Source organism: Cricetulus griseus, chromosome 4 (assembly GCF_003668045.3).
Source record: "Cricetulus griseus strain 17A/GY chromosome 4, alternate assembly CriGri-PICRH-1.0, whole genome shotgun sequence".
In the NCBI taxonomy this organism is placed as follows: domain Eukaryota; kingdom Metazoa; phylum Chordata; class Mammalia; order Rodentia; family Cricetidae; genus Cricetulus; species Cricetulus griseus.
In genome coordinates this window covers 137,186,122-137,200,463 of record NC_048597.1, presented here as the reverse complement: position 1 = coordinate 137,200,463, position 14,342 = coordinate 137,186,122, and the positions used below count along the sequence as shown (strand labels likewise).

At 40.0% G+C, this 14,342-nt stretch overlaps 1 protein-coding gene across 2 annotated transcripts in view; it reads left to right on the top strand.

Moving 5' to 3' along the window:
* Window positions 1-14,342, top strand: part of Dpy19l1 (dpy-19 like C-mannosyltransferase 1) — a 94,232-nt gene that overhangs the window by 30,678 nt on the left and 49,212 nt on the right. For both annotated transcript variants that reach the window (XM_027411696.1, XM_027411695.2), the window contains exon 7: window positions 12,633-12,690. In XM_027411696.1, coding sequence (XP_027267497.1) covers window positions 12,633-12,690 — 58 coding nt within the window. The remainder of the gene's footprint in view (window positions 1-12,632; window positions 12,691-14,342) is intronic.

Sequence of the window (14,342 nt, the reverse complement as noted above, 5' to 3'; positions counted from 1 at the left end):
AACAGAGAAGAAGCTGGGCGTGGTGGCCAGCACATCCTAACACTGGGAAGAATGAGACAGATGGATCCTGACACTCCTTGGCCAGCCAACCTAGCATACTTAGCAGTTTCCAGGCTGGTGAGAGACCCTTTCTTAAATAACAAACAAGTTATAGACAGCACTTGAAGAGTGACCCCTGAGGTTGTCCCCTGTCCTCCTATGTAGGCACACAAATAAGCACTCTCACAAACAAGTGAATTCATGCATGTGCGCGCGCGCGCGCACAGACACACACACAGACACACACACAGACACACACACACACACACACACACACACACACACACACACACACACACACACACACTTACTTTAAAGTAAATGCTAGACAGCCCATCTTCAATGGTGTCAGTACAACTTAAGCTTGTATTTGTGTCTGTGTGTGCTTTCTCTGCCTGTAGTTGCAGTCCTATAGATACCGATGGTTTAAGGTGGTAGTGAGGGAGCAATTTAGATTCAGAGCATCTGAATCTGTGGGAATAGTGGTCCTGTTCTTCTCCCAGGGTCATAGCCTGCAGCTTGTCTCAGCTGTGCCTGCCTTACTGCCTTTCACCTCTTCTGTACAGCCAAGCATGATGCTCCACCACAGTCCCGGTTACCAGCACATGTTCATTTTCTAGCTGTCTTTGTGGTTTGTGTAACCACAAAGTAGAGTTTGTGCTGCCTATTACTGCAGATGCCAATAAGCCAAGCTGGGAATTAACCTTTAAGTTGCACAGATCTGAGAAGACAGAAGAGAAACATCCTAGAAACTACATTCCATCTCATGTCCTGATGGCAGACTTTAGCCACCACCTAGTTAGAAGCAATTTGGAGCAAACAAACCCTGTGTGTGTGTGTGTGTGTGTGTGTGTGTGTGTGTGTGTGTGTGTGTGTTTGTGTGTGTGTTTTAATTCCTTTCTGCAATTTGAAGTCATGTGCCTTAGAATATAGACTAGAAAGTGTCTCTGTGCATCCCTTTTGTTAGTCCTGCCCAAAGGTATCTCTGTAGACAGATGGGAAAACCACCCCTGTTTCCGTGCTCACAAGTGTACTTAACACCACCAACCGAAGGCTTCTTTGACAAGTCCCCTGTTCACTTGTGCTTCAGCTGGGTGGCTGTGGGTGCATGACTGTCAGTTTGTTGGAGTTTCTGGTTAAACTTGGGAAACATGTGCTTGTGCTGCTGGGCTTCCATGAAGATGGCCACAAATGATAGCCTGGAGGCATGTAGGTGAGGCATGTGGAAAGCACCGGGCCTCCTTGCTCTCTGATTGTACCACTTTTCATGAACCTTCTTCCTCTGCTTGGCCATTTGGAAGCTTTCTAAACTTAGTCTGTTTGTCATTTTATTGAAGCATTGTTGTGTAAGGAAGATTGAGTCACTGCTATCAACTTGACCTTTAACCACTTTCCCATTCCTGGACTTTGGAGGTTGATAATAAAAACTCCTAAACACCTAATTCTGCCTTCACTTCTGTGTCCAGTCCCCATCCCTAAGTTATCTAGGGGCTACCAAGCTGTCAGTGAAAAGTAAACCTGTCACTTATGAGATGGCAATGATTTCAGTGTCACAACAGTCTCAACTGAGGTCTTCCAGCACTTGCCGTCCCCACAAAGCTTGTGGCTCTTCACTTAGTGGGACACAGGATGACCATGGGAATTTGAGGCAGGGCCTCACTGGCCTAGAACTTGCTAGTGAGGTGAGGCTAGCTGATCTAGGGGTCAGCCTATCTTTGCCTACCAAGCACTGGCATTGCAAGTATAAGCCACTATGCTCTCTTTTTTTTTTTTTTTTTTTTTTTTTTAGTATGGGGTCTGAGGACAGAACTTGGTTCTCCTACTCCAAGTGCTTTATCAATTAAACTGATCAAGCTGTGTCTGGCTGCTGCTTATACTTCTAAGTGTTACTGCCATGAAGTTAGTGTTACTGCCATGAAGCACTTTGAGAGTTTGCATGTTTACACTTTCCTAAGTGTTAGTGTTACTGCCATGAAGCACTTTGAGAGTTTGCATGTTTACACTTTCCTAATGTTTTCTTATTGCAAGGTTAGTTTAATTACTTTTCTAATTTTTTGACTGGGGTAAAGGTACAGAGCTTTTAAAATGAGTTACAAATAAAGAGGATGACATTAAATGGTCTTAGGATTTTGTCAGTATGAATCATATTTAGTAGAGAGAAGCAAAATTTAGATTTTTGTTTAACAGACTAGAAGTTTGCAGGGCAGACTGAGTGTATGACACTTTTTCAGATGTATGTTTGTTTTCAAAATAACATGACAATGCAGATATGTAATATTAGAAGTCAGATAACCATTGCTTTTCATCAAAAGTGGAATTAGAAGAGAAATAGCAAACAGTGATTGGGGCTGGCTCCCAAGATTTGACGTAAGGAGACAAATGAGATATATTTTCCAAACATGGCTTATTCACAATGTAATTCTTTCCCTGGAATTTTCAATAATTTGGTATTTCTCATAAATACCCTCCTTCTAGTTACTCTCCAGGCTGTATTATTAGTTTGTGGTTAAGTTGTTAAATTATTCAGTAGGGATCTTGGTATTTCTGTGCTGTAGATTGAGAGTGCCAGGAGACCAGATCTAAGGGTGGGTCTTCCTCCATACTTTGTTTTTGGGGAAAATTCTTGCGTGCCCACGGCATGAACTTCTTTGATTTGTGAAATTCATAAATGACCAGGGTATGAACATCTTTGACTGGTAAAATTCATGCATGTACAAGGTATGAACTTCTTTGTTTGGCAAATACCAGAAGTATTTGTTATTGGATTGCAGAACAGATATCAAGCAGGCAAATAGTTCTTGGCGATGCTGCATGGCTTTGCAGTCCTGTGGTTTGGAGTTAACGTAGTCATTGTGCACTGGGAGCCAATTGGTCGGTTTGTTTTGGAATTAATATCTCCTCTGCAGGGATGCATTGATGGATGTTTTGCTACTGGCAGTCTGAAAAAATACACACACACACACACACACATATAAAATCTGTTAAAAGTCACTGAAAGATGTGTACAAATTACATTATTCTGGCAAAGATTTGTTTTGGTTTTGGAGTTAGTATATCAGAAATGTTCTGACTAGTACAACAAAAGATGAAGTGCAGTGATGAGACTAAGGTTTAGGAAATGAAAGGCAGGACACAGAACTATTTGAGCATGAAAACTGAAGATGAGAATTTGAAAGCCCTATAACCAAGAGGACATTTGCGTTAGCCTTCCATTGCTGTCACAAGTCAAAGTTTCATCTTTCAAAGAAATCTGTTTTGGCTCACAGCTCTCTCCATGACAGAGTGAATAGCTAATGCTTGCCACATGTGAAAGGCATGGTGGAAATGGATTATTCTTTATCATGGAAGCCTTACTAGAAGTATTTTTTCCAGTGGTGTCTGTTCTGCATTGGTTCCCATTCTCTCCACATTGTCTGATCATTGCTGAAGACTATTTTCATATTGAGGAAACCCATCTAATACACTGTGTACAGGCTCTTTGTGGTGGTAAACTCACTAGGCCTATGGTGCCTTTGTGAGAGAGGTGAGCAGGTGTTTTAGATGAAGCTGAGGTTTAGATAGGAGTAACTTTTCTAAGGTCTCCAAGAGCTTTTTGGTTGCAGTGTTGGGATTTGAATGCAGACAGAGCTTCAGAGTGTGTGTTCCGCACAGTCTCTTTGTATAAGCACATTTTACATATTCTTTCTACAGAAATGAAATTATCTATAGTTTAATGTATTATTTACACATCCTACATAATGATGGAAAAATAACTATTTCATTTTCAAGGAGAGTGGTATTTTATTTTTAAAAAGTTTCACTTAAAGTACTTCAAAGATGAATGGCAGTCAGAAAGATCCAGATTTTTTGTTTTCTCTCTCTGTCTCTCTCCTCTCACCTCTCCCTGTCTTTTCTCTCTCTCATCTCTTTCCTCTCTCCTGCTCTCTCTGCTCTCTCTGTCTCCCCCTCTTTCTGTTTCTCCTCTCTTTCTCCCTCCTGTCTCTCTTCCTAAGGTCTTCCCAGGTTGGTGTTCTTATGGTAAGACTTCTACATTGGCATTTATCAGCATCTCACTTTGCTTTGTTTCCACACTGTCATGCAGGAGATTTTTATAATCATTTATTTGAGTAGTTTCTTCATTGATTTCTTCTTTTTGGAGTCACTATATTTACTTTTTAGGTACAGCAAAAATTGGAAGAAAAGGTGACATGCTGCATACCAGCAGTTCTTAATCCATGAATCATGACTGTCAGAAAACACATTTCCCACAGTCTTACCAACTGAGACACTGCCCAGAAGTAGACAGTAAAGTTACGGTTGGGGTTCCTGTGACCATGGGAAATGCATGTTTTCTGAGACCTATAGGTATGCAGGGCTTCTGTGGCTTTGCAGGTCCTTCCCTGGGTTGATTCTCTCTTTATCACTCAGCCCATGACTCTGTAATTTTAGATGATATGGCAATTTGTGTTTGCCTCAATCTGTTTTAGGGATAGTTTCTCCCCTAATGGTTTTTAAGCCAAAATTAACCAAACATTATTGTTTTGGGAAGTGATGGTGGCAAATACCATCTAGGGCATTTTTATTGTTTTGTTTCTCATATTCATTTGCATGACAGATATCAAGGGTATTCAAATAAGTGTATCTGGTAAAAACCTGACACCGATGGTGTATAGCCATCACTTTAGTCACTGCACACTGACTCACTGACTAGACAAGAAAGATTTCAGATTTGGCATTTTTTATTTTGGAACATTTGCATAAATGTATAATGTGGTACCCTGGAATGGCATCAAAATCTGAAAATGGAATTCATTGTATAAATAATTGCTCATTAATTTGGATGCCCTGGTTTTCCATACTCTGATTAATCCTTCAATTTTACAACTGAACTATAAATTCATATTTTTTCCTTTTATTTCAGCCCCTCTCCCCTGTCACCCTTTGTGTTTCTCTTCTGGGGCCCTCTTCTCTGCTTCCATCTAGAGGGACCTGTCTAGGCTGCCCACAGGGCTGCTCCCTGAGCCTTCTGTCACCACCATCAAGAGAATTCTTCCGTCTGTGTTTGTCTTCACTTGGAATTCTGTAGTGGCCTCTTTTTTATGCTTTCTCTTGTTTTGGAGAATCACATTCTCAGGTAGTTCTTCAGAACATCAAAACCTAGAGATCATTTTAAAATACATAAAGCCTGCAGATTTGAACAATTCTTATTTTGCTTTTTTTGTTTGTTTTTACTCTATTGCTGTTTACCATGTTACAGAATTCTGTTTTCCTTAGACACTGAAGGCTTGTTTTACTGTCTTCTTGGCATCATTGTGAAACACTGCTCATGGGAAGGAGTAAACAATCATCTGTCTACTTACCCTGGATAGGGAACTGACAGATTAACATAAAGATACTAACAAAATCCAGTTTGGTAAATCGGTGAATTTTTATTGTGGTTTCTTACAGGAATGTGGGTGTGGGGTTACTTACAGGGTCAGAAATGACTCAAAGACAGCTGCATTGCCACAGCCCACCCTGGCACAGGTGACAGCTCACAAAGCTAGAAGCTTGGAGCACACTGCACAGCCTGGAGGCAACTCATCATGTTGGAGAGTGACCTTTCCAGGTAGCTCAGCTGGTCTGTGCTTCTTCTGGGCAGTTTATCTGATGGGCCTTTTTTAGGAGCTCAGCTTGTTTCTCAGAAGTCCTTACATTTATATATGTTTGGGGAGGCAGGCACCTCATCAGTCTGATCAGTTTCAGGGACTTCCTGAAGTCTTTCAGTTGTTTACTTTCTGGGCTTAATGAGCTTCCCTGCAGGATGAAGCTTCCTTCTAAGATGGAGGTTTTATCTTGCAGGAAATTGCCTCACAGCAGGGATGCCTGCCATCTTTTCTTTCTGTTGCCCCCTTTATGTTCCCTTTGCATCCATCTTTTTTATTGCCCAGAAGGTCTTAATATGGGAACTCTGGGCTCTGCATCTTGGACAACTACTCTTTTCCATTTGGATGAATACTCTGTCTAGTGGTATTTCTATGGCGACTTGACTTTCTTACCCATTGTTTTTTCCATTTTTCTCAAAGTCCAATTGTTTGAATATTGGGATTTTTTAAATTAAAATTTTAGGATTGTTTTTCCTTCCTCATTTTATCTGTTATGCTTTTTATTCCTTGAAATTTCCTGTGTGTGTGTGTGTGTGTGTGTGTGTGTGTGTGTGTGTGTGTATTTGTGCGTGTATGTGTTGTTTCTCCCTTGAATTGTAGTTTCTGTTTTCACACTGAGAGTGACCACGAGTGTGGTGATCTTTGGTGCAGCAGTTACATTTTATAATTAGAGAGTCTTTAGAACCTGAGAAGGTGTTTTTTTTTTAAGGGAGTCGGACTTCGAGACTAGCAGCCTCTTGAGGCTACCACACTCTATGTAGAGGAGACCCAGACTCCTTTTGTTTGTAGATCTTCCCTTATCCCTGCCCCACAGCCTCTGCATATGGAGAGAAAGGGGAAAGAAGGAACTTTTGCATTTTTAACTATTTCCTCCTGAATGTTCTATTAACTTGGCCTGTGGAAGTGATACCTACATAGTGTGACCTACCACTGGAAACAGTGACACATGAGAGCTGAGTGAATGCACACTCACCCAGGAACTCTCCTATTCCTCTTTTGCCTTCATGTCTTGCACTGAGCTAGCTAGTGAGAACTGACCATCTTTTTTTCATGCATTTTTGTTCATTTCATGTCTGCTGACCAGGGTCCCTATGACTTTCCTCCTCTTAGGGAATAGCCAGTCTTTCTTGTGCCTACTCAACTTTCCATTGTGTCTTTGTTATTGTAGATGGACTTAGTCAGCAGGACATGCCTTTCCTTAGGAATATGAATCCTGCCAGCTAGAGCCCAGTGTATTCATTTTCTGTCCTTCTGTCATCTTCCTTGGTCACTGAAGGTCAGAGTAGCTCTCTTGGTAGCAAAGAAACTTTTAAAATGTGATTTTATTTCTGGATGTGTTACAGAAGGCCCCAAGGGCCCAGATGATTCATCTATATATTGTTCCCCCATTTGATTTTGTTTATGGCCATATATAGACCTCTGAAATGAATATTCATTACAATCTCCCCACGATCCAATCCCTAGTACTGATCAAAACTCTATTCTCTGGAGGCTATATGGTAGAGTAAAATATTTCTTTCATTATCCATTTCTTATTTCTCCACTGGCTCCTACCTATTTTAAGGAAAAGTTAAATTCCTCTCAAGAATATACTTACACTCATCTTGCTTCCACAGTTTTATGTGATAATTTCTAATTCTTACCTTAAAGCAGGCATTTATTGCTTGTCCAGGCAGGATTTGGTAACATGTGTCTTAAATAGGTTGTGTATTGGACGACCTGAAATTTGGCCAGTTCCATACTTTTCTGAATGTTCTAGTAACTTGGCCTGCTGTCACATCTTTGATGAAGCCCATTTGGTTTAACAGTTGTATATGAATATTTAAAGACAAGCCTTTCTCTTTGGTATGCATAAAATCACGAATGTTGTTGTTAGAAAATACTAACATCTTCCCCCCCCAATCCTTTCCCTTGTATGTCTTCACTGCCTTAACATCCCTTGTAAGTCTTCACTGTCTTAGCAAATGACCTTTTCATTCTGAGAACCATGCCTGCCTCCTGGGAGGTACCTGTGGCTTTCCTCGGCCCCTGGCTGTGTAATCCAGGTGGACCTGGAATTCTAGTACTTTCATCAGCATCCCAAGTCCTTCCACTTCCTCTGTGCATCACTGTTACGCCAAACACCAAAGCCTCGGTTCACTGCTTCCCCAGCTACTCTGTCAGCCTTGTGCCTCATCACACTGTTCTGTACACTGCAGTCCATGTGGTCCTTTCACTTGAGAATCTGACAAAAACATGGGAGCTGGACCACAGATCTCAGGTAGGGAAGAAGAGGGAAGGGGTCTGGAGGTGGAGCAGGGACCACATCTTGCAGGACAGTTGAACACGTGCTCACGTTTGGATTTGAAACTGAGAGAAATACAATGGCAGTGAAGTGTTGTGAGGACAGTGGTGGCCTGTTGCAGTTCTTCATGATGTGCTGTGTGGATGGTGGTGACCTGAGGTGATTCATCATGTTTAGAGGAAGGACACAGGCATGAGAGAAGGAGGCCTTGAGGCAGAAGAGGATGGCAGCCTGGCCTAGTGTATGGGCGTGCTATGAGGGAAGTGTGTAGACTGCTGAGCTGTGGGGAGTGTTCGGGAAGCAAATGCACAAAGACATGAAGGTTCTAGCAGCATCAGGAGGAAGCCTCTGGGAAGAGGCTGCCAGGCCAAGCAGGTGGGAGTTCCCTGGTTGGAGGTTGTGGAGCGCACAGTGGAAAGGCCTGTATGGCTGCAGAGACTCCACTGACCTCTTGCTGTGACAATGAGTTACCTTCTATAACTGGGCAAGCGCCTGAGGACAACAGTGACGTGTTCCACAGCAAGTTTTAAAACTAGTGAGTACCAGCAGCCTTTTGTGTTTTCGCCATTTATGTGTTTGGTTATCCTCAGGTGCCATCTATGAGTTTCTGCCATGGGCAGGGCTCAGTCTGGAACTAAGTATATGGTCTTACCACAGTGAGATGGAGGTTTGTTTAAATGCCAGCAGACAGTTAAATTAAAGGCATTATCTAGTTGTTATGTAAGCTGAGATCTGCACAGGGCCAAGCAGAGAACATTTCTTTTTAACCCTATTTAGTTGCCATCTTCTTCCCTTGTGCTTATTCCTGCTTTTGAAATCATTATTGTGTACATGTGTGTGCTTGACATATATATATATATATATATATATATATATATATATATATATATAGGCATGTGCCCTTGTACATGGTGGAAGAAAACCACTGGCTTATTTTTCTACTTCCACCTTTGTGTAAGTTCAGGGGCTTGAACTCAGATTACCAGGCTTGAGTGGCAAGAGACTTTATACACTGAGCCCTCTCGCTGCTCGACTTTCTTCTTTCTTTATTGCACCACTGAGTCCTATAACTTATGTAGGGAGAAAGTTCTCAATTCTGAGCCAGGCCTATCTGATGATTTTTTTCACTAGGCCAACAAGGTGTCAGAGCCTTGGTCCCCAATCATAGGACTGAAAATTCTCCATTCTGCTCCCACATTTTTCTCTTTCTGTTTATTAAATGTTTACATAAGAAAACTCATTCCAAGTGTTATTTACTATAGTTTTAAAAACTCTGAATGTGCTTTTCTTCTCTTCAAATGTTATATTTTATGTCCCATCATCTGACTAACAAAACCCATTAATATTTGATAATTGATTCCAATCTTTACAATTACGGAGTAAGAAAGATTATAGAATTATTAAATTTCAAAAGTAGGAAGTATTTTTAATAGGTATTTTACATTTTAAACTTTAATGCCTCTCCTTAATTTTCTGTCTAGGATGATTAAGGCTTACAGGGTAAATAAAGAGGCTAGGTAGATGTCAGTTAGTAAAGTGCTTGCTTGCAGAGTGCTGATGCCAGTTCAGCTAGATGATGGCCATGTAAAAAGCCAGGTGTGTAATGCAGAAGCATATATCTTTGACCCTCAGTGGTGGGAGGCAGGGACAGAGGACACCTAGAGCTTGCTGACCAGCTGGTTTGACAAGTTCCAGGGTCACCGAGAGACTCTGTTGCATAAAAGAGATGAAAAGTCAGAAGAGAACACCCAGTGCTGACCCCTGATTGCCACACACACATGAACACATGTGGACACACACTGTGCACATATACATAGACACATACATGCACGTAGACCACATACACAAAAAGATAAGTGAAATCTGAGTGTATGTGGCAAATGTTCAGGAGCTTGGCATATTTTATAAGATTTCACCATAGTGATTGTCATGCTTCCTGACAGTTGGTGATATCACAGTGTAGAAAAGATTTTTTTTATTACTGAGGAATATTGAAATATCAACTATAATGAAGAAAAATTTGAACAATTGTGAATATTCTGATTACCACAACTTTTTTTGTTTATCAAAGTAAAACTTCTGTGGCAGCCTCTAGGATCAGGAGGGTAGCTTCCTGTTAAGGACATGAATTTTGATTATTTGCAGGACACATCATTCGATAGTGTTTCCAGCTCAGACTCTTCTTTATAGACAAGCCAGCCATACTCTACCTCCCAGCTTTGTAGGTTGTGAAAGTGGGTCAGGAAACCTGTTTCCCTGGATAGCTAGGCATACAAGACAGATGGTGCCAGACTGGACCCTGTGCTGTGGAGCTTGGTGAGAGGGTTGTGTCCTTTGGAGATTGTCCAGTCACAGAGCCTTGCAGGCTCGTGGTGGCTGGGTGAGGATGGACAGCTAAGGCAGCTCCAGCCTGAGATTTGCTCAGGCTTTTCACCTCTTACATGTTCCATCTAATGCGACTCTTTCATTAAGAAAAACTAAAGTTAGAAAAAGGTTTAATTTGGGTTCTCGTTTGCTCAAGGGAAGTCTTAAAAAAGGAATTTTATATTAAGCTCTTAAAAATGTTTTCTTTGTCTTATGTTTTGACTATATTCAGGGAATGAGCTATCTCCAGAGCTTGGTGCCCTAGGGATGTAAAAACTAATACATTCTTTGTATAGTCAGAATGCTGTATTTTTTTTCTATAGAATTGAGCACTTATGTGACCTGTCACATTCTGAAAGTGTGAAAACAACAACCATGGTTCGATCTCACCATATTTTCTGTATTTATAGAAGGATTAACTTTAGCATCTGACTGGAATATTGTTGATTTATAAAATTTTCTTTGAAGTAATAGAGTTGAATAAATGAGGGCTGGCATATTTAGTGATTGAGCAGGCAGAAGCAACACACATATACACAAATACACATATATGTTTATATATTATTGACATACACATGTGCATTTATATACACTTGAGTTGCTGAAATTACCTGCTGACTGTTATGGCATTGAATTTATTAAATTACTGGCACTGAATTTATGTACAACCTATAATGGACTGATATATATGTACATATATGAATATATTATGCACTATTACATATATATGCATATACATTTCACAAGTTGTATGTAAATCCAGTGCCATTTTGATGACAAATAATTATTTGTTTGAAAAGGGGACTGTATTATATGCAGAATAAGTTACCTAAAAGAGTCTCTCTGTGTTGCTAGATGTGGGGAGCTTTCCTGAGATGTATTGAAATAACCAGAATCTTACAGGATAAAAATGGTGCCGGGCGACAGAAAATGATTACAGAAATAAATCAGTTAGCTAGACTAAAAAAGATTCTAGCATTTCAGGAAATTATTCTGTGAGAAAGGCTGGATAGAATTTCTCTGAGACAGGGAGATTTACTTGATTGGTATTTTAGCATGAGAGGTGATTTCAGAAAGTAGATTAGAACTCTCCAGATGAAAGATCTCAATGGAAATGCATGGTACTAGAAAAATTTTAGGTGGCTATCTATAAAATTTTGAGGTAGAAAAAACCTCCCCTTACCAGGCACTCAATAGAGAAGAAAGAGAATTGCTGGCATACTTACATACATAATATTTTGAAGTTCTAGCTGAATACTCTGTAAATTATGTCAGAGTAATTTGTGTACATATGACAACCAAAAAACATTTGGTGACCACAGTCTTCAGTGGAGAAGCATGAATACACAAGGACATTTACAGGCAGTTCATGGAAGAGAAATGTGCATCTCACACTGAAACAATACAACAGTCTTCCATACAGTTTGGGAGGGAAAAATCAAAGTAACAGTGTGGGAGATGTTCACCTGTCTGAAGAGTGGATTTTGACAGTCTGAGCGTTGACTGGGGAGGAAGTGACATAGTACTTGCAGTGTGGTTCCCACCTCAGCCTGTCCTAGGGTAAGAGAAATGCCGGTTTGTGCGTTCCCCAAATAGAAACATGGTATATAGCAAGAGACTGAAAAATACCTGTACATCCACTAAAAAATAGATGAAGAAATTGCAGTACTTTGGGACTGTGAAATATTTCACACTAATTTTAAAAGATGTCTTTGGTAACAAGTATTGATTAAGAATAATCTTCATAATAAATTAGAAGAAGAACAAATGTCAGAGAGATGTGAATGATACTCTCACAGTGGAAACCGTTCACTTACAGGGATGGTTGGTTTGGAAGGAGAGGATGGGTTCAAAGCTGTCATTTAATTTTCTTAAGTCATTTCTTTCAGAGTTTTTTTTTCCCCTTTCTTTTCTTTTTCCTTTTTTTTTTTTTTAAACTGAGTGTGCACATTTTATAGGTGGCAAATGAGATTGTTGTTTTTGTTTTTCTGAGACAGGAGATCTCATACTCTGGCCTCAAACTAAGTAGCTAAGTCTGGCCTTGAACTCCTGATCCTCCTGCTTGTACCTCAAGTGCTGGAATCACAGATGTGTGTCACCTCACTCAGCTGGCAAGTGTGTTTAAAAAAAAAGTATCTTGTATTTTGACTAGTGATAGTTTGGAAGGCATCAACTGTTTTATGAATGAACATGGGAGAGGTCTTTTGTGGTCAGAGCAGTCTGGTGGTGGAAGGTTATCATGGTACCAGATTGTGAAGCATCATTTCAGGAGCGACCTACATTTCTGACATTGCATTACATCTTCTTCTTCTCTTTTTCAGTGGCAGCCGATTGGGAGGCCTGGTCACAGTGTTATGCTTCTTCTTCAATCATGGAGAGGTAGGTCATCAGAAGGTACTTCCAGAAACATTCCTGAAATGCAGGTGTCTTCAAATTATAGTTAGTCTGTAATAGTGTTCCTTAAGCATTTGATCTGTTGTTTTGACTCAAAATTTCAATGCTGGTGTTCTCTTAAATGACAGGAGTCTCTATGATTTGAGCAAATAGTGACTCTGGTTTTAAAGCTGGTGACTCTTAGATTCAAGGAGCAATGTACTTTTAAGTATCCTACTCAGACTCTTTGCTCAAAGCTATTCATTTGCAAGTATTCAGGGCGATCCAAAGATAGCCACAGGCCAAGGACGTAGTCTCTGGACCTATACTGACTGCATTCAAATCCAAGCTCTTCCGTTTAGCATCTGTGCCACCTGAACAAGTCAGTTGATCTGTGTTTGTTCCTTTGCTTTGTAAATGGGATGATGGTGTTATTCATCTCATACATTATTGCATAAATCAGATGAGCTCATTTCTGTGAAGTGCCTAACACAGGTTTGAAAACATAAAGTGCCTTGTGCTTGGTAACTCAGCTTTGGAGTTTTATTTATTTATTACTACTAGTTTTCAGATAAAATTCTATTAATTCAGATTTTCAATACATTCCTTCCTCTAAGGTAATCATACCTGTAAATGAGTTTTATAGTAGTATGTCCATCCAGACTTCTCATGGAAATGTTTGTGTGTGGGAGAACAAAGATGTGTGAGATGTCTGCATCTTTTATCTTCATGCCCCAAGTGTCTGCAGTCTTTGAACAGACTTTGGTTTTGAGTGAGTAATGATACACACACTGCTGTCAAAGATGAATGTTATCTAGTTGCTAATGGGTTTTCACCTGATATGTGCTCACTATTTAGAATCACTGAAATGCAAAGTAGAGTGGCATCTGGTTAGAGCATTTGACCTGTGAGGGCAGCAGCAACAATGCATTTAGTATAATGTGAGTTTGGGTCAAGAAAAGAGTAGGGTTTGACTTATCCTGACTGTTGCTAATGCACATTGTAATAGCCTGGATTGTGGGATGTTTTGAAGCTGATTCTGTGAGAATGATGTCCGAAATGGGAAGTAACTGCTTCATAAGGCAAGACAGGAGCACTGTGTGTGAAGAGTAGGGTGCTGGGGCATGGAGTGATTGAATATGTAGATCCAGATGCAGCGAGAAAGGCACTGTTGTTGAGCACAGAGGGCCCTTGTGCCCCTCACAGACCCTGGGTTCTTAGTTCCTCTCCTTATGTTTTTCTTACAATCTTGCTTCTCAAGTAGCAGGAATATTGTTTCTTACAATTTTCGATTTTAAAAGTAGGATTCAGATTAGCTGATTTTTTTTAGGTTGATGGATTTTTCTTCTTAACATTTTTCAGCTGTTTAGTTTGTTTAAAACATGCTCAGTTAGATATCCTTTTTATAGGAAAAGGTACATGAAACAATTAAAATTAGAATTTTGCTTTTATGGAAAGGCTCAATAATTGTTATATTTTATTTAGATAGCTGAGAGTAGAAAAGTAACATTTTTATATGACATTAAAATTAAGAGCATACACTACAGTTTTGGTAAAACATTGGTGAGAATTCAAGTAATTAAAAACTTATTATAATTTTGTGTGCCATTTGGCTTTCAGATTATGACAACTTTAGTTCCTGTTTTCTTCTAATCTTT